We start from the raw sequence: 20,170 nt of genomic DNA on the forward strand, positions 1-20,170 counted from the left end.
CAGCGGGTCCGGCATGACATGTCCCCGGGGCTAGGTTGGTTGGTGGTCCCGCTTGTCACAGACTGATGGGACCTGGAACGTTCGTTTAACGTTCACGGACTTGGACAAGTCTAGATGGGAGTTTAGCAATTACTACCATGTTTTATGACTGATCTACAAGTCCAACATAGTCTAAATGTTTTTTTTTGTCGTTAGGCAATGATATAAGGTAAATGATTGGCGAGGACGATATGATTGTTACCGTACAAATGATTGGACGGAGGCTGAAAAAGTAATCATGAAATGTGATTAAACGAAAGTGGCAAGAATTGATATTGTGACACCCAATCCGCAATGTTGACGATAGATAATTTGCAGTAATCAAAGATGAGTGACAGTTTGTTTTCAGATGATATCAAAGCAATTTAGAAATGCGAAATTGCTTTCAAATTATTGCTTGCTTATCTATTAATTTCATAGGCATAATTGGTCTGTGCCGAGATTTGTCTAGTGATTTCATAACTGGCACGTGGCGAATTGCTGTCATTTCAATCACAAAACAAAACATGTGAAAAAAGTTACTTACATAATAGTCTGATCGAAATAGATGTCGTCTGCCTCCGCAATACATGTTCACAAAATATAAATAAAAAAAATACATTTATTTCATATATCGGGATGTTTTCAAGAAAAATGTATTCTGCAGAAAATTTCTCCACTACGTTTTATGTTAGTTGTTTGATGCTATGAAATAAATGCATGTTTTGGTATCGTAAATTGTAATCAAGTTAAATATACATGTAATTGGTTTTAACACGACTTAAATGAAATGTGCAGTATTTATGCTGGCATCTGAGAAATAATTCCGCCAGAAAAGTTATTTTATTGTCTCTAAACCGCATAAAGAACACGGGGCTGTTTTGAAGTTTGTAGTTAAGGGGATTAATCAAGCTAACCGACATCTCGCACAAGCATTCGTCCCTCAGTAGGACATCTAGAGCCGCATAGTTCCCGTTTAGAACTTTTATTCAGCCTGTCACACGGCAGGTTTCGCCCTGTATGGCTTCTTTAAGTGTAGAGAGGCTAAATGAACAAGTACACGAAGTTTTTACTTTTATAAATGAATGACGACCTTTATTGCACATTTTTGCCACACTTTGTTAAGTACAGGTCACAACAAAACACGAAAAATTGATACATATACAAAAGAAACTAAACATCGTTCTATTAATTCAACTTCTTCTCGCTTTTCAATGTGTAATTTGTGGCAGTGCATATCGCCCAGTGCTGGGGTTGTTTTGAAGTTTAGCCGGCCGGGCGGGTACAGAGTCAGGCGCCGTGCAGAGAACGTGCACAAGAGCCACAGATTGCACTTGCGCAGTGTTAATCTCCACCACTCCAGTGTAATCTGAAAGGTGTTGTCGGTCCTTCAGCCGTAAATCCGACATTCACCATTGACTCTGTTGCCAACCACTTGAAAATGTGTTGTTCTTTGTTTTTGTTCTCGCATAGCTCGGCTTTTCACACCCTCCGAGCACCATTGTTCCGAGGAGTCGTTTTCCCCATCTCGCCGATGACCCTTGTTACACCACTCTGTTCAAAACACCAGCAAACAGCAACCGCCGGCCTTTTATACAGTTTAATCCCAGGTGAAGGGACGCTTTGCGCTAGCTTTGGCCTCCTCTGTTTTTCTTTACACTCCATGTCTGCGTAATTAGCCCGGAGTTGAGGTGTTAGACAAACAGGCGGGGGGGCGGCACAAAGCTGGACCCAAGTCAACCAGCGCGCCTCAATCCTAACCTCAAACATCGTAGCACAGGTGATTCCGTGTGGTTTTTACACCTAGCGATATGCAGGTGCCCTGCCGACAATGGTCTGATTGATCTACGCCTCCTTACCGCGACAGATCGAGAGGGGATTACGGAGTAGTAAGAGCTTTTACACGTTTGTCGAGCTGCGAGAATACACCTCACGCCCTCTCTCAAGCACCCACGCCGGCCTGATCTAAGAGCCATACCACTCTCCCGGACAATTCAGCTGGTGAGGGTGCAGGCCGGCCCAGCGCGCTCTATTTACACGCCACGAGGGCTGGAGAGGGATCAGCCCAAGCTGCAAGGGTATTTAGACCGGAGCGGAGGTGGAAATCCATGGGAAAGTTCTACCGAGAACAGCGGCTTAACTCCACTTCAGCCCGCTGTTTAAGCAGAGACAATCAGTTAATCGGGGCTCCATGCTTGAAGCAGAGGAGAGACGATGCCACCATTGTTAGCGGTGTTGACGCGGGATTGGCAGGGTTTGACTACCTAGAGACGATTACATGATCTGGAGTGGTCAGATTACGCCGTGTTAGACGTAAGGTAACCGGACAGTGGCTTACGTCCTCACAAATCTACAACAAGAACTGATTAAGGAAAAATAAAACTGCATATGACAAAATATCGCAATGCTATATGGATATATTCTATAGTGGCAGAACTGAACTAAGAGCTCTCTGTCTTTTCTTGACATTCAATGGAAAATACTACTTGACTGTTGACATCTCCTTCCATATAAAATTCAAAATTGTAATACATGTAAAGAAAAGACAAGAAAAGACTTAAAATACAACGAAGGGAAATATCTAACACAGCAGTTTGTCCTTAACTTTAACTCTAACTTTATCTGCATCCTGGATTTCTATCTATTCTTTAGCTATCATAACGCAAATAAAGGATCAATATTTGGCAGAGTGATGATAACATTATAGCATTATAAAAAGACTTGATATTTTGAGAGTATTTTCGCAAATAAAGAAGAGCTCTATAGTTTTAATAACTGCGTCTGCTCATTCTTTTATCATAGCGACATTACCACCAGCTGTGAAGAGATATGATCTTGTTAGGATAACCCCAAACGTGAACTGTGCTAACTGTGTAGCTTTGATATAGCCAGTATAAACAAAACAGTCTGTTCTGGTCTCTTTGATGTCTGTTATACTGTTATGATTCGCCAACAAATCTTGTCCTGTTATGATCATACAAGACAGTTAAAAGATGTAATCTTTTATTTTTCATGTTTCTTTTCATGTATGGAAATTCCATTGATCAGAAAATGCCTTGTGTGATATTACAATATAATAATAATCAACAGTGGAGCCTAATAAATCATTCTAAGGCAATAAAAACAGTAAACATTCTGTATCTACTATTCTGGGTAGTGTCATGTATATGCTGTGGCATATTACAGATGGTGTATACTATTTTTAGTTAAAGGTAAAGGTTACATGTATACAGACGGATATGTATGTTGTAGAATTTGATAGAAAGTGTATTTGATTTCTCATAACATAGCCCTATAAAATCTTTTTAACTGAAACAATGGACTTTTATACACCCAGAAGCAAGACTTTCATCATCAAATGCTAGTCTTGTAGGTAGTATGTAGATGCATGACGATGAAGAAACATCCAATTTTCGTATGTTGACTGTGTTTTTACAATTACACTACAAAACAGTAACAAGGGCAGTGTAGCTTAGTTTATAACTTATTTTAACAGCGCCAAACAAAATTCAATTAAAATATAGATACACAGAGTTGTCATAACAGTGCGCCAAAGTCCCACCACCCCAAGGACTCATCTTGCCGCTTGTTTCTGCAGTTTCAAATACCCGAAGTATGAAATACCGAATAAAAGTGTCAATGTGAAGCAGTATGTGTCAATATCATAAAGATTGCCTTATTCAGAATTTTTCAGTTTTGCTGCCCTGAAATCGCATTGGATGCCGTTAAAGTTGTACATAGAGGGTTAGTGACGATGTTTGACTGTTGTGTTTGTGTAGATATAATCCTGGAGGCCCGGTACGGAGCTCAGCACAGGAAACAGCGCCGCAGCAGGACCGCCTTCACGTCACAACAACTCGCCGCTCTGGAGAAATGCTTCCAGAAGACACATTACCCGGATGTAGTCATGAGAGAGAGGCTGGCCATGTGCACCAACCTGCCCGAGTCTAGAGTACAGGTTCGTTGTTCTTTAGTTACTCTTTATTGCATATTCCTACCCAGGTGGGCTAAATGCATATGTGACCAACAGTGGACTAGAAGATATACAATGTCACTATTAATGGATATTTGATTTGATGCAATAATCATGTAGTAGTAAATAAAAAATAATATAATGAAGAACATTTTTTTTTCGTATTGACAGGTCTGGTTCAAAAACAGACGGGCAAAATGGCGGAAACGTCAGAAAATGCAGCAGCAGCAACACCAGAAAGAAGGAGATTCCAAGAAAGAAGACGAAGACAAGGAGGGCAGCGAAGAAGCCAAAGCCGAGGAGACGTCGTCAACGGTAGTTTCAAACGATTCCGAGAAGCCATCCTCGTTAGACGCCACTCCTTCGTCAACACTAGAACCCATGCCGGGAGACGACGGAAATGACGTCACAGCCGGAAGTGACGGTTCTGAGTCGGAAGGAGGAGAAGATGGCGCCTGCGCATCTGCTATGGAGGATGCCATCCACCAGAGAGAAGAGGCGTCTGCTACAACACCATCGTCAGAGACGAGCGAGCCAATGAACAAAAAGAGAAGGGGCTCTGCTTCCAGTATGCCAAGCACTAGTGCAGGTACGGCAACATGCTTTAAAATATCTCAAAACCCGCATTTATGGACTTCTTTAAGTCATATATAACACAAAAAAATTAGACAGTGCGACAGTGATCTTTTAAAAGAAATTATCAATCCACTGATTTCTCGACGTCACTTTGTGCATATCTACAGGCACGAGACTCAGTGGTGAGCGTGTGTGGCAGATTGTGGCGCCCTCCGTCAGTATTCAGGTAGCCAAGCAATATCTTTGCATGTAAGTAAACCTTTGCTCTGTATTGTCTTGTTTTGTCCAGGACCTGAGATCTCCCGAACGATGAGTTTCCTGACGCCCGGGTACAACTCTGCCTACTCCAACTCTCCCCTCAGTCTGCTACAACTACAGCAGCAGTTCCAACAGCACACCATGAACATCAACAACCTGAACAACCACATGTACCACCACCAGACTCACATGCAGGTCAGGAGAAGACGGTTTAGACGTTGTAGAGTGAAGCTTCTGTTGTGGCTGTGTAGTTGTCGTTGTAATTGTAGCTGTTGCGGTTGTAAAGTTGTAGTTGTGGTTTTCGTTGCTGCTGTGTAGTTGTAGTTGTGGCTTTAGCTGTTATGTGGTTGTAGTTTTTTTTGCTGTAGTTGTAGATGTAAATGTGGATGTAATTGTATTTGTAGGGGTATACATGTGTACTTATAAATAAAGTTGTAGTTTCATCATCATCATCATCATCATCATCATCAATAGGTCTCGTCTACGCGTCACATGGCATTAACAGGCATTCTTGTTATTCAGGTTCCGGGGCCATATGTTGGCATCGACCATCTCCAGCATCAGCAGCCGTCTTTCCACGCGGCCCCGCAACCAGCCTGGTCCAGACCGCCCGTTCTACCTCCCTCGGTGCCCCCACCACCCGCAGTCAGCAAGGATATGCAAATCAACAGCATCGAGAGTCTGCGCATGCGTGCCAGGCAACACGCAGCCGCACTAGGGATCCATTATTCTGACATATAATATCCCGACACATGACGTCATTCAAGACCATTATTTCAAAAATCCTGAAGCCTTACTCTTGCCAAATCTTGTATAAGAAGCCCCGACATCTACATTTTCTTTCTTCTAAAATACCTACTTTCCAATATTCTAAGTTGTAAGATGCAGCCAAATATGGGCAATGTTGACATTTGACAACTCTCAAATTATGACCTACCTCAATCCTCTGAGCGGTCAGTGTTAGTAAAGCAGTGAAAAATTTGAAACAGAACAATGTCAACAATGATATTCACATCAAGCCTATTTGAGTACCAAGAGATAATCCTATCTATTTTAAATTTAGAATCTTAGCTCTACATTTCTTACTATTTTCAACAAAAGAGAAAAAAAAGCTGCATCAGCATTGAAAGTGTTTGAAACGTACATATTTATATGAGTCATTTGGAGGCCGGGACGGAAAAAGTATTGCAGATTTGACGTTAACTTATGATGAACGTGTTTGTATCTTCTTTATTTTTCTTTTCTTGTGCGTATGTGCCTTGGTATGTGTGAAAGTATGTACAAATTATAGCACAGCAATCTCGTAAGTTCTCACGAGAACACGCGAGACGTAGATTCCAGAGTAATGAAATGTTACAATAATAGATGACATCGACAATACTATATGGAAGCGTTAGTCTCAACGGATCACAGGGTAACAGTTTTGTATGTAAAAAGAATATGTATATTATATTATATATTTGTTGCAAGCTTTATGTAATGCACTGTACAGCTGTGTTGGCAACACTTTGAAATGTCTTAGAAAAATGCGTAATGGTTGCTGCATCGTGTAGAATTATTACTGAGGGCCCAAAAACGATTCCAATTTTATAGGAAGTGAAAGCTCCCAAGAAGGTAATTGGTATAAATGTACAATGTAGAAGGTTTCCCTCTAGCAAACACACAACGCCAAAGATTCGCACACGGTAGTATTTTAGTGTTATTGCACATATACACATTTACGTTTGTTCCAACAATTCGAAGATACCTCGTCGTGGTGCCAACATCCCTAAGCAAAAACGCTCCTAGCGATCTTGTGTTGAAATGCATCATGCGCTACGTACATTCCCTGTCATAGAGACATCACGATGTTTATACATTAATATGAGAGAGCTGTGGTTTAAGTGTTGTGAGAAATACACTGTTCTTTCCAATGTCTCTGAAATGTCATGTTTTTGATGTCTAAGACATATATCCCTCTCGTAGCTGAGAATGGACATATGGTATTTCGTTCATAGCTTGCATTCTGAGCTTTCAAAGAAGCATATGATATAACATCACAAACGCCAAGTTATATAAACATTCAACAGATATTAGATTATTTCCATATTGAATGTAGAACTAGTAGAAAACAAGACATATGCATCTTTCCAATAGAAATAATTGCCTGCAACGTTGAGAAAAGTAAATTTCAAAAGGGCTGCCGCATATACTTATAGGTTTTGCCTTCAAGATAAAACACTTTTTTTTCTGAGAACGAAAGGGACAAAGAACAAATATCTGCCATATGTTGTGCTTCTACAAACAAATAATTTTTTAATTTTCTACCAGAAACATAAACTCTACATGGAAGTACTTCAAATTAACATAGCCATAGACAATCTTTACTAGAAAAAGAATGTTTTTATTTATAAATTATCCATTTTAAATTGCACAAATTATGCTGTCCAATAGAAATACCCCACGTTGATAAGATAATAAAATCGTATACAATCGCTACTCCCGATGTTAACAAGCTACATAATAGTCAGAAAATTTGGTTCTTTGTCCTATCTGGATGCTTTGTACAAAATGCTTTCGCTAAAAATAGATTGGAAATAGTTGTTCTTGAAGAGTGATCTATCAGACTGCTAGTATTTTGTTCTGTGAGTCAATGTAGATGCCTAGCGCTGTGCATAATTGTATATTTTCTATAGTAGTAACGGCGTTTTTGAAGCACAAGACCTGCTCTTTTGACACTCACGTATGAACTGAGAATAAAATAGGCACTACTGTCTTTTATATTGGAGTCGTTTTATTGACATTATTTGATTATTATTATGTTAATTATGCCACACACTCACTGTACACAATGTGACTTCTTTTATGTCTATAATTTCTTTTGTAACTTGTTTTGTTGGGCTACCTTAGAAATCAGTTGTTCAACCCAACTGTTTTACGATTACTAAATAAAGATATGGAGAAGTTTATTGCAAATTCGTGCCCGGGGGCTAATTGCAAATTACAAACATAAAAAACAATGAAACATATAAAATAACTAAAATCTACATGATAAAAGGTAGTTGTCTAAAGCTATAGCTATGTCTGAAACTATGTCTAAGGGGTTTGACAACTTCATGGGCATTCACGGTACTTTTAGGGTGGAGCAAAGACCCCAACTCACTCAAACTTACCTAGAGTGGCCCAGCGTGATTGCGGAAGACGCAAGCCACATTCATTGTGCCATTTCTAGCGCCTAAAAATTAATTGTTAGTACTTAATTAATCTTTAGACACTAGTGTACTGGATTATTCTCCATGTGGCCTATTTGTTTGTCTATTGACTCAGCTGACACAGTTGCTATGTATTGACCGAATATGGAATCTCGATAAAGAAATGGATTTCAAACATTTTTTTTGTCTCTGAATTAACATGACCAGTAAGACAGAGTTGAAACTAACAGAAGTTGTAAAGTTGACCCAAAATAGTCATTGAACGTTCGATTGAATATCCTTCGTCTATTAGTAAATCGCTTTTTTCTACGTTTATCCGTCCCGACTTCTATTTTGTTGGCTTTTTTCTGGAGAAAGAAAGAAAAGTTTACAAAATAGATCGTGGCTAAGAGACATAAGGCGACTACGTCATCGTCGTATTTTTGACAAAATCCTGATTACGTATCTGCTTAAGTTAGCTCTGCGTAACTTTGTACAATGTACCTATAAGTTCATATTGATCGCTCCAACACTGGACATGCAATCAAGGACACACAAGCGGACTGTTTTTGTATTAGTCCGCGAGCAAGATTATCCAAAGTCACACACACACACGCACACAAACACACACACACACGCGCACACACGCACACAAACACACACACACACACACACACACACACACACACGAGCGCCCTTGAAAACATAACCTTCTTGGCGAATGGTAGGAAATGCGCCGACACACAATCGAGTTATAACATTGACCTACATACGGACCCACACCATACGGACCACATACCCTTCTTGACGAAGACAATAATAATAATCGTTTTATTGCAAATTCATACCCGAGTGCTAATTGCAAATACGGAAAAAACATTTCGTATTTGATATAAAGTGGATCAACAGCGCCAACTAGCATTTCAAAAGATTATTACAGCAGGGTCCTGCAAATATAACACCCTAACCCAATGTGATTACTAGTACCTTCGACGCCTTTAAGTACCGTGTACTGTTACCTCAAGCGATACAGATGGTTGGCGTTAAACTGAACTTACTGTGACAGATAGTCACTACTATGGATTCAAAACAACGCGACAATCCTTTTAAGTCATACTTCTGACGTCATACGACCCTAACCGGTTGGTACCAGCCACACCATGTGTGCACAGTGTCACCATGTACAAACTGAACGTCAATGATAAACCGCACATGCATGTATAGTGGGACTAAAACAAGTAGATTTCTCAGCATATACGTTGTAAATTTGACGTGCTAAACTTGCTGAACACAAGGGATAAGTCAACGAATTGATAGATAACGTTAGGTTCTGTATCTATCATCAATACACTTTATCTGTTCACAACAAATGATTGACATGTAGGCAAATGACAGATGTCAGAATGCCCGCGGTTTACCTCGTGATTAAAGACAAGTGTTGTCATCAAATTGGTGGATTACATCCGATTGATTTGTCCCTTTAGATGACTGTAGACTACAATGTACTAGAAGAACAGATTTTTTTTTATTTTACGAAAACATGGTTATATAAGACATATGATATTTTATGCATTTATTTGGGATTCTTATTTCATTATCATTTTATACAAACTGTCTAAACGTTTGCTCCACACTTTAGAATACAGTCAACCAATTGGAAGCGAAAACGTTTGCCTTTAAGCCTTAAGCAAATGACAGCTAAAGTTTTCGGAGTAAATATACACAGAATCGCCCATGGTGATTGTTAGACTTGATTTAGCCCTCTGTCTAATGTCACAAGCGTTCGTATCGGATCGTCTGACTGGGTTTAAAACTGGCCGTTGTATCTGCTTGAAGATCTCCACAGCCGAGGGCTAGAGGATATATATAAAGACAGCGCGGTCCACAAGTGACCTGAGGTCAGAAAAATGGCGAGAGAAGACCACATCAACCCTTCGGAGAGGTCCCTAGCTTACAGCGACGCCATTTTCGCCATAGTCGCCACCATCATGGTAAGATGATTATTAGTCTAAATATCATCGTTGTTAGATTCGCGTCCACTTGTTTCACTGTAGACTTCAGTTCCTAGAATAAAATCTAGACTGAAAGCACATCTCCGTTAACTGTTCCACTGTGGGGCTGGTGTACTAGTAGCCTCCGTAGCAGGCTTATAGAACTGGGGGTTGGGTGGTCTTCGGCTGTTTTCTGATTAGCCCAGTTAAAAAAAAACGGGAGTAATTCAACCAGGCTAGCTATGTTGTCTATATGCAATCAGAAAATAGCACATAAAAGCTCACAAAGACCCTGAAGACCCCCAAAACCCCCAGTTTTTGGCAGGCTGTGGAGGCTACTGGTGTACAATGTTATGGTATTTTATTGATTTTAGTGGGTGGCTACAACGGTCGTCTTTTGAGAGGCGTACACTGCGGTAGCATTACGGATACATGTCCGGGTAGGAAAGTCTCTGTCGACAGAGATCACGAACGGAGTGTAAGGAATGTGTTGTTATGGTCACACATTTATAAGTAAGAAGTATAAAACCATCCATTGATCTGAAGTGACACGAACCTAATTTCTGGTTTTCTTTTGAGCCAATATCCGAAATGCACAGAAACATTTGCATACTCTGGTCAGGATTTTCCCGGTAGAATCACTGATTGTACATGCAGATAGTCTAATCACTTACATACACATTTCTGTAAATGTTTATAGGCCGGCATTTGTATATATGTCCACGTATATATAATTATAAGTACTGCTAGTTTAATACCCTGTAGCCTTAATACGAAAGCCTGAACGGAGTCTTGACATATATATGAATATGATACATATACGATATCCTTGGTGTCACCTTTAAAGATTTCTAATTCAACGGGAATCAACATCGTTTAATGTACGACTCTTAGATTGCCGATATTGTTCCCTATATAGTCCATGTAATTGGTGTAGTCTACATTTATCTGCCTAGCACAAGGTACACACCACACCCACTCACTTATGACCCTATTGTCTATGACCTTATTGGTCCAAGGCCTTTTCTCTGATTTGAAATTCCACGAGCATCAAAAATTACTGAATTATTATTCTATAAAAAGCGACAGTAAAAGGTTTGTAACATGACTGTTTTGTAAATCATTCATAGTTGCTTGAGGCTTTTAATAGACAACTAATGTTTTGACCTAAAGCAATGACTTATTTTGACCATGCCCTTTAGTTTTAACTTAAATTCCAAACAAAAATACAGAACGCAGACCTTGACTGACTTATAGAAAGTGACAGTAAAAGGTTCATAACATGACTGTTTTGTAAATCATTCATAACTGCGTGCGGATAGTCGATAAGTAGGTCATTTGCCTGCGTGTGTTAGGACCGTTACGTCCTGGGTTTAACATGGCAGATCAGTAGGTGATCCCTGAGGGATATAGTCACAAGGCCACAGCAAGTAAAGTTTATGGATGACATCAGCGCGAGCATTGATTTTCGCCTGATTTTGGGACAAAAATTGTAGCCCTTTGACAGTGGCCAACTTGCCGAAAATGAGCAAAGATGTCTGTTGCCATGCTGGAAGGTGGATATGTATGGATAAATATGAAGAGTTAAAACAAAACAAGGCTCTGATTTATTGTTTTGTCTTTGACTTTGATGCAGTGATGCATTTCATTCTTTTTATATATGTTCTCACTAGCTGAATCAAAACCATTTATACAATGATTAAAAACCTTTTCTTTTTCAAAGTTGTTTCAGATCAGTGATAAATGGATGTTGTAATAGTTGGCAGTAAACTAAAGCACAATGTAGTTATCATTTCTAGTTTAACAAGGTTTAGAATGTCAAATTTGACAATGTAGGAATCTTGTTTTTTTGGGCCCGCCTTGTTTTCGTTTCGCCCTTTCGCATCAGATTTGAAGGAGGATGTCATCCATAAAATTTACTTGCTGTGGCTTTATGACTGAAAATGACAACATCTCACTGTGTTTCACATGCCGTTCCAGATCCTACCACTGTCCGGTCAGGCTGTACAAGGGGTTGCTGGAAGTAAGGTAGTGTAAAACTACAATTAGACCTTTATTAGGAAAAGAAAATCAAAGCTTTCATACCTGAAGCCGTGGCATGTTTTGAGATTTGTTACATTTCTTGTTTATTTATAATTTACTCATTGCTATTTGTTTCTTGTTCATTCTGCCTAATACATTTTTCTATCGGCTCTCATCGGGAAACAAACATGCATATACTATTAGCAAAAGACGTGAAGCAAGTCAGGAAATAACCTTTCTGGGACATTTCTAGGACCATTGTCCTAAGTTCCTGTCAGTGTCCCCAACGCATGACATGTGAAAATAACTATGGAAACACAAGCAAGCACACAAACAAACACATCAGAAACAAAACATCCGTACACAGACGTATAAAAGAGAAGGTGATCTTCTTTGACCTTAATACGTTGTTTCATAATCACCACGATGTATTTATGACCATCCATGAAATTTAAAGTGCGTATACGTAGATTTGATTAAGGCTGAATATGAATAATTTATTCCAAAGTTAAGCATATTTGAATTGAAAATTGGATTTTCTCAGAACACTGTCCCAGACTGTTGAAAGGATTATGATAGTATCAATAAGCAGTGGTTACGCCGGAGACAGTGTGTCGACTACTTTCGGCAAAATTTGCTGATGGCTTAAAAGTCGATGAATTCCTAACAGACGTCAAGAAAGATGCCTGAAAAAGATAAGACTCTCTCCACCCTCCCGAGAGTTATGTCAAATCTATAAACAAATCTGTAACAATAAGCAAGTGAATGTTGAAAGGGGCCAAAAAGAGAGGCAGCGTTACGAAATAATCGCAGTACCACACCATTTTCGTTTTGTTACAAGGGTCAGGGAGAAAAGATACGTAGACGTTGTTTATTTTACAGGACTTACTGGCAGGTTTGCTTCAGATCTGGTTCAAACTGTTGATCTACGCGCTGGCGTTTGTCCTGGTGAGCTCTACCTGGGACACTCACACCAGGTCAGGCAGTTTGCTCGGACTAGCATGTCCGCAGAACGTACTGCACCGCGCGAAACCCATAATGTATTGTGCATAGCACTTCGATCGGCAGAACGTATCACATAATGTCATATTCGCGAATACATGTACGAGTATAAGGTAAATATCCCGTCTTTAGTTTCCAAATGTTATGTAGGAAAAAATATAATCTGTAACAGGCAAAGTTCTGATGCAACATTGTCCAAACATCTAACGAAAACAGTTTAAAATCAGGGTTTCGCGCAGACGCAGTACGTTCTGCTGACGTGCTCTCGGAACTAAAGTGAGACGTTACGATACATCCCTCCCCCTCTTCCAGGTTTACAATTTGTAAAAATATTTTTGTCTTGGTCTTTATTGTTGCACTAAAACGTACATAATAATATAAACTGTGCTTTTAAGCATCCATCGACGTAAGTGTACTTTAAGTAATATGCCTATGTTTAAAAGCGTGTGTATCTATTATCTACCCTAGGGTATTTCGGCACATTGAGAAAGTCAACGAAACGATCGTGCTTCTAAACCTGGTATGTATAAAGTTAGGCCGCACCGACTTAATTGTATGGATGACATGCTCTGAAGACCCCCAAACTAGTGAGCGAATGAAAAAAAAAATTCCGGCCAAAAATAAAAATGCTACTAAACCACAGGAATACAAAGCTGTATACGACACGCCGGTACATGCTGGCTTTTTGCGGAATTTATGAATCGGCACTGTACGTATGTACTGAGTTATTGAGTCGTACTCGTGGAGCTTGGGTAGCCTGGGCGGCCGGCTCCATATAGTCGCTAACTACCATGACTACCCAAGCCTAGAGCCAGGCCAGACGTGATCTTTTTTTTTTTGAGAACAGACGAAAATCAATGCGCGCGCGGATGCCATCTATAAAATTAAGGCGGTGTGGCAGTGTGCATTTTGTTTGGCTTAATTACAGGTATTGACTACTGGCATGCCCCTTTTAATTTCTTATGGAGACAGGGGGTTGTCATACGAATGTTGCAATGTGTAATGAATCAAAGTTCTGTTTTGCATTAACAAACGTTTACCACACACTTCATCTAATTTCCAAACACGGCAGTAGCAGCGACACCTAGCTGCAGTACCCGGTCAGTGTAGCCCTGAGAAAGGTGACAGACTCGGGAACATTTGGTAGTGAATAAAGAACGTTAACTTGATTTTGTCTGTACCCTATTCTACAGGGAGTTTTAATGGTTGTGACGTTCCTACCATTTGCCGTGAGTACCGACTATCATTCGATTTCTTATCCCTATTCGTATGAACATCTTGAAGTTTACGTGAGTAAAATAACAAGTGTATGATAATGACAGATATGACCTAAGCATATAACAGTCTATATCCTTTGCATGCTTCGTTTACAAATGCAAATTTTACAGTTTTGCCGTACGTAACATAACTGTGGTGACGTTAAATTTGCCTTAAATTTCGTTATCTATAGTTTCTGATGATCGCCGAGTATCCAAGAGAGCCAGCCGCCATCTCTATATTCTGTGGTTGTATTGCTGTCGTCGGAGTTTTCATGGTATGTTTTCTACAAATATGTTTTAATAAAGCAAAATTTCCTTCAACACCTTTCTGATCTCTACTGGCAGAGAAATTTCCAAAGAGTAAGTAACTTTTTGCCCAATCCTCGAAAAATAAATGTGAATAAAATAAAGAGTAAGTAATTTCTTTAAAGTCAAATCTTGCAGCAGTTTTAATCAGATATAGGTAGTGTATTTTGTCTATTATCTATTATTCAGCTCTTTGTACTTCTTTTTGTACAGGCTACTATTGTCTGGCAGGTGTACGGCAGAAGCAACCTTCTCGACGAAGAAGAAACTGAATCAGGTCATCTGGTATGTCCGATGGTGTTAAAATAGTAAAAATAGAATATTTCCCGGTTAACTGGCATTTAGTGTAACGTTATGTAGTGTACTTGTAACCACTCAGATGTAGGATTTCATTTGTTGATTAACATGTCTTCTGTTTTCAGACTTCCAAACGACGCCGGCTTTTGTTGATGGTGATGATCAAACCTATCATAGCCGTCATAGCAGCTCTGGCCAGTATAGGGTCCATTGAAACCGTAAGCACAATATTTGAAACAAAATAAACAGATACAAAGTAATGACGTTCACCTAGTACTATTAACGTACGAAGCATCTATGTATCATATTTTATATAATATATATTATCTATTATATTTATAAAGTCTATTCAGCTTCGAGATTTGAGCGAAATCAATTAACCATTTCAACTAGTATGTGAGTACGAGACATGTATATATATACTAGTATTTCTGTGTACATGTATTTCCCATCTATAGGCATGGGCCTTTCTAGTTCTGCTGATGCTAGAGCCAGGTCTCCGTCAGATTGGGGAAGCCATCTACCACTGTGTCAGAGGTTGGGATCTTTCCTCGCCATGGTTTGATGCATATAGATGTTAAAGAAGTCTTTGTTAAACATTCAAATAAATCGTTAACAACAATTCAGTTGTGTTTGCTAGTAATAATTTTTTTGCTGTAAATATAAATATGCATGACTTGTTACTAACGATGGGAATGGTCTAATATCATGTCATTCATATTTTTCCTCCAAGGAAAGAAGAGCCATGGTCTGAAGGTAATGAACCCGTATCGTCTGGTGTCCGAAACAGCAGAAACGTCCAGACTGTCTTGTAAGTAATTAAATGTAACTAGTTAGTTTGTAAAGATATTTTGTGACAATTTTTCAAATACATATAGAACGAATAAAAAATGAGTATTGCTTTTCTTTTGATTCGCTATGATATGTTCTCTGCAATATGGTAACTTAGGAACTTCGACTGGACGAACGCAAATAATAGTTTTGACCATATTTGTTTTTCAGGTTTCTGTGACGGCGTGTATTCCATAGTTGCCACCCTCATCATTCTGGATATATGGTGCGAACAGAAAAGAAGTGTCAATCATCAACTTTTCATTTTTACGTCACAGCTTTTGAAACTTTGTTCTTATTGTGGAATGTTTGTTTATATTCCTGTGTGTGCAGCGTGAACAATGTTCCGACCGCTGCGCATGTGCAGTTGCACGGAAGTGTGGTAAAGGCTCTTTCCCGTGATGCACCAGTGTTCCTGTCGTATGTCGGAACCTTCGTGACTGTATGTGAGTATTATGGGATACACTGTGCAAACTATCGTCCCACTAGTTGCTGTTGTTGTGACTTTGCATCTTTCAAAATGCTTTTTGGATTCATTAATCGTTTCTCCTCAAAATACAGGTCTTTTATGGTACCTACATCATACGATGTTCCGTGTAAGTACATTTTTTTTAATTCGTATTGCGCAGTGTCACGTTAACGTATCAGTATCAACAGTTCCACAGTCCATGTCATTATTACGCGTGGAATGTATTTTCACGAAGTTGGTGTTGATATCGATTTTACCGCCATTCTAACTCTCACAGCATATCCGTGCCCAGAACTCCATAGTCCTGACCTGTAATAAGATGGTGAGACGTTTTGTTTTCTGCTATTTTATTAATTGAAGAAGATGAGCCACACGATTAGTCATAAGAGCGCTGTGCTTCCTTCGTGAGAACTCACAATATTGGAACGACCTAATCTAAATAAGATTAATGAATGTCATGAAGCATCAGACTACTACCCTTGAATACAGTAAAGCTTTAAGTTGTTATTGCTCATTGAAGTGACTTATATTCAAATTTGATAAAGAAATTGCACCAAACCAATAAAACTAAAAGCTGTCTAGTTTCCCATATTACTAGTATCATTGCGTTTCTGATACATTGTAGCATATTTGGGTTTTCGTAAAGCTGGCATTGTTGTTTGTTTGTTTGTTTGTTTGTTTGTTTGTTTGTAGGCACTCCTGTTTGCTGGGTACCTGCCAATCGTGTTCAAGTTGACAGGGCAGTTCGGAAAAGAGGTCTGTTTTTACAGTCTGTGTAACCTTTCTAAATGTTGGTGTTTCTGTTTTTATTAGAATACAACGACAATAAACATAGAAATGACATTGAATTCTGTGATTCGAATGATAAACTCTTGATGGATCATTTCATAAAACGTATCATTGTACTCAAGTAAAATATCGAAATGTTGGCCTTACCTGATGTACTGAATGACGCTGTGTCTGTCCTCCCAGGTTGGTACAGGTAACTCGTCCCTAGCTGTCCAGGTGAACAGCGCTGTTGTCTTCCTGGCAAGTGTCTGGCTGCTGACCATGTGGATTGCGGCCTGCTGTAAAAAGTGACTCTGAAACTTTTTTTTGAAAAACATTTTTCTTTTAATATTTTGGGAACATTTTTGGGTGAAAATTATTTTTGCAAAAAAAAGAAGTTTGACACACTTTTATTGAAAGATGGTCATCTTCCAATGCGTTGTTCTTTGTATAAAGCCTTTGTTTGTAAAGCAGGACTTCACGGTCTAAATGATGTTTCCCATCTCACATGTATATAGGTCTGAGCTTCTCCATCCAGCAGCCCACACGACTATGTCCAACATATTCATGATCGCATACCTGTCCATATACCCTGTTATCAGGTAAGTTACATGTTATACCGTACGCCAAATATGGTCTGGAAGTGGTATTGGCCTGCTTTCCGTTGGGCTGCTAATAAATGAATGGTGAAAGAATGTTTTCTTAGATGCTTATTGAGAAAAATATGACAACAATGATTTGACACAGTTTGAGTTTCAGTTTATTACAAAATCATAACAATGATTTTAAGATCTTTATTATAATAATAAAGAAACATGATATGTTTTTTCCCAGCTTGGTGATCTTCTGCCTGTGCTTCTTTTCTCCCATAAACTCTGACGTCATCAACTGGGTATGAATAAATATTTACAATATCATATCAAACCATCGGTAACATATAAATGTAGTGCACTTTTACCGTGTACTAAACAATATAGCGATCGTCGCTTCTAGTAAAAAGGGTTGAAACGTAGTATTTACACACAACTTTCGTCGAATTTTGTATTCTTACTTTAACCTTTTTTATAATTATTCCTCAACAGGTTCAGATCAGCATGATTGGCGTTTTCATCATCATGAAGCTGATACGTAACTTAGCCCAGGTATAAACATTAAGTAGTTAATCTTTTATGTAAAAAAAGCTAACACAAACTCATAGACAGACACGGCGGTATGGCAATGTCAGTATGGACAGAGTCCCGTTGAAATAGTCTTGAGGTCTCGTCAATAGATACGGTAAAACACGGTAATAATATTTAATTCAGCGTTGTTGTCATTTTCTATTTGCTGATTAATTCTTTAGATAGTTTTAAGACAGTTTATTCTTGTCATGGCGTTTGTTTTACCGTTCCAGAAACGTATGGAAAAGGGCGAAGCAAAGTTAGCTGAGGACAAGAACCAGCAACTGTCTGATATACAGACCAACACCGGGAGTTTCCGAGCAATGAAAGAAGGCACACCGATGACATCCGTGTGAAAAAACTCCAAAGGGGTTTTTAAAGATTTAGGACATGTAGAGCGTTGACAATATTACTAGTATCTCCGTATTCTTCTATGTGACGATATTGTGAAATATAGGGAATTCATAATGATTTCTTTGAAAAATATACATATATCGCGTTTTGTTTTTACGAAATATTAAGAAATACCTACGTGACAAAGTTTCGCTAAACATTCCTGCTACTTTTCTCATGGCAACACTGACTGCTCTACTTCTCATGACTGCTAGGTGGCGCTGAATATCATGTACCAAATTGCTTTGTATTGTTCCCTTCGGCAAGAAGGTTATGTTTTCGTAGGCGTTCAGCAATGATAACTGCCTGGAATTTCATACTTAGGTATTTGAAAGTTAAGTGAAGTTAAACATAATGTATTGAAATCAGGACCTAATTTGCATAATTTGATTACATATTTGCAAGATCCAGTTCTTTCCTTTACAATAGTTAAATACCTAAATACAGGAAAATTTGCACCTTCCAACACGGTGATGTTTGTTCAAAGCCACTCCCAAAGCCACTCCCATGTCAGAGGTGACATTTTGACATTTGCATGGTGGAACCTCATGTTGCTACATGTGTAGCTAGCTAGCGATCTCTAAGGTTGCTGACCAACCTGTGCCTCACAAGTGGGTATATATTCACTGTACAAATTCTAAATCTCTGGAAGGTTTGCCAGACTACGTAGCCACACGTTATTTTTCATTAACTATCATCGTTGCTAACTGTTTGAAAAGACTGGACGATTTTAGTGACAGAAGGTTCTCCCCTAGCTGAATACACTTCTTTTGGGTTCAACTTGTAATCTTACCTTGTAGAGCGTCAATGGGTATCCTCGGGACAAAGTAATCGCTGGAATTCTATTTGTCTCTGGTTCTTTCTTTGAAATCCTCTCAAGAACGCAGGAAATGCCATTTCAGAAGGTTCAATTTTCAGAATTTTGTGGAGCATGCCCCCAGCCACGAGGAAGCTCGCGCCTTCGGCGGTCGCTGGTCCCTCGGAAAGTAGGAAGAACCCCACCTACCCCAAACCAAAATCCTGGCTACGGACATGAAAATGACTAAAATTTTGTTCAGAAATTGGTTTATGTTTAGCTGGGAAAATGCACGTAACGTTACGTGTCAAAGTGCGGGTAATAGACCGTGCCTGGGCGAACACAATCAGCCACGACCTTAAACGATTAGCACCCGCCATAGAAAACAGGTTAGACAAGATTACCTTCGCCAAGAAGGTTAATGTTTTCAGAGGCGTTCGTGTATGTGTGTGTGTGTGTCTGTCTGTTTGCGTGTTTGTCTGTAAACACGATAAATATCGATTGTCTTGGTACTTGGTAAGTGGGTAGGTCTTGATGAGACCTGGAAATGATTAGATTTTGGACCCCCTAGCGGCTTGTTATGGTACTGAGGCTGAACTTCCGGTTTTGATATCTCATGATCTAGACATGCTAGGCTGACGAAATTAGCTCTTGTGCTGGGCAAGAAGTGACTTGAGTTTGGGCCCCCTAGCGGCTTGAAAAAAAAATAAAAGAGGATAACACTAGAACCGGTTGACGGATCGTCGTGATATTTGGTATATAAGTAGTTTATGTGACGCTTGATATAATTATGCAATTATGCAAATATGGATGTAATTTGAATAATTTATAAGGAAATTCTATAAATCAGCTGCATTCCATAATAGGAATGCAGCTGAATG

The 20,170-nt window shown here is 39.2% G+C and overlaps 2 protein-coding genes across 9 annotated transcripts in view; both read left to right on the plus strand.

Moving 5' to 3' along the window:
• Nucleotides 1–7,642, plus strand: part of LOC109478336 (diencephalon/mesencephalon homeobox protein 1-like) — a 48,515-nt gene extending 40,873 nt beyond the window's left edge. For 7 of the 8 annotated variants that reach the window (XM_019779845.1, XM_019779848.1, XM_019779843.1 and 4 more), the window contains 4 exons: nucleotides 3,798–3,976; nucleotides 4,163–4,580; nucleotides 4,857–5,020; nucleotides 5,348–5,721. In XM_019779845.1, coding sequence (XP_019635404.1) covers nucleotides 3,798–3,976; nucleotides 4,163–4,580; nucleotides 4,857–5,020; nucleotides 5,348–5,566 — 980 coding nt within the window. In that variant the 3' untranslated portion in view covers nucleotides 5,567–5,721. Of the gene's footprint in view, nucleotides 1–3,797; nucleotides 3,977–4,162; nucleotides 4,581–4,856; nucleotides 5,021–5,347 lie in introns of all 8 variants that reach the window. The other variant, XM_019779840.1, reaches the window with a different exon arrangement.
• A 7,363-nt stretch (nucleotides 7,643–15,005) lies between these two features.
• LOC109478244 (endosomal/lysomomal potassium channel TMEM175-like) lies at nucleotides 15,006–18,805 on the plus strand. The gene is made up of 13 exons (XM_019779702.1): nucleotides 15,006–15,090; nucleotides 15,331–15,409; nucleotides 15,606–15,683; nucleotides 15,875–15,929; nucleotides 16,037–16,149; nucleotides 16,265–16,299; nucleotides 16,450–16,494; nucleotides 16,866–16,928; nucleotides 17,145–17,248; nucleotides 17,459–17,542; nucleotides 17,775–17,832; nucleotides 18,023–18,082; nucleotides 18,334–18,805. The coding sequence occupies exons 1-13, from the start codon at nucleotides 15,025–15,027 to the stop codon at nucleotides 18,454–18,456; spliced, it is 963 nt and encodes a 320-aa protein (XP_019635261.1). The 5' UTR covers nucleotides 15,006–15,024; the 3' UTR covers nucleotides 18,457–18,805.
• The last annotated feature ends 1,365 nt before the right edge of the window (nucleotides 18,806–20,170 follow it).

This window comes from Branchiostoma belcheri, unplaced genomic scaffold, assembly GCF_001625305.1.
Source record: "Branchiostoma belcheri isolate BF01 breed outbred unplaced genomic scaffold, Haploidv18h27 scaffold43, whole genome shotgun sequence".
In the NCBI taxonomy this organism is placed as follows: domain Eukaryota; kingdom Metazoa; phylum Chordata; class Leptocardii; order Amphioxiformes; family Branchiostomatidae; genus Branchiostoma; species Branchiostoma belcheri.

Excerpts from the sequence above, each read along its gene's own strand:
- LOC109478244 (XM_019779702.1), top strand. The coding sequence starts at position 15,025 with ATGGTGATGATCAAACCTATCATAGCCGTCATAGCAGCTCTGGCCAGT. Across the intron at positions 15,410-15,605 it reads CATCTACCACTGTGTCAGAG|GAAAGAAGAGCCATGGTCTG; the intron begins GTTGGGATCTTT and ends TTTTCCTCCAAG. Across the intron at positions 16,495-16,865 it reads TCCTGACCTGTAATAAGATG|GCACTCCTGTTTGCTGGGTA; the intron begins GTGAGACGTTTT and ends GTTTGTTTGTAG.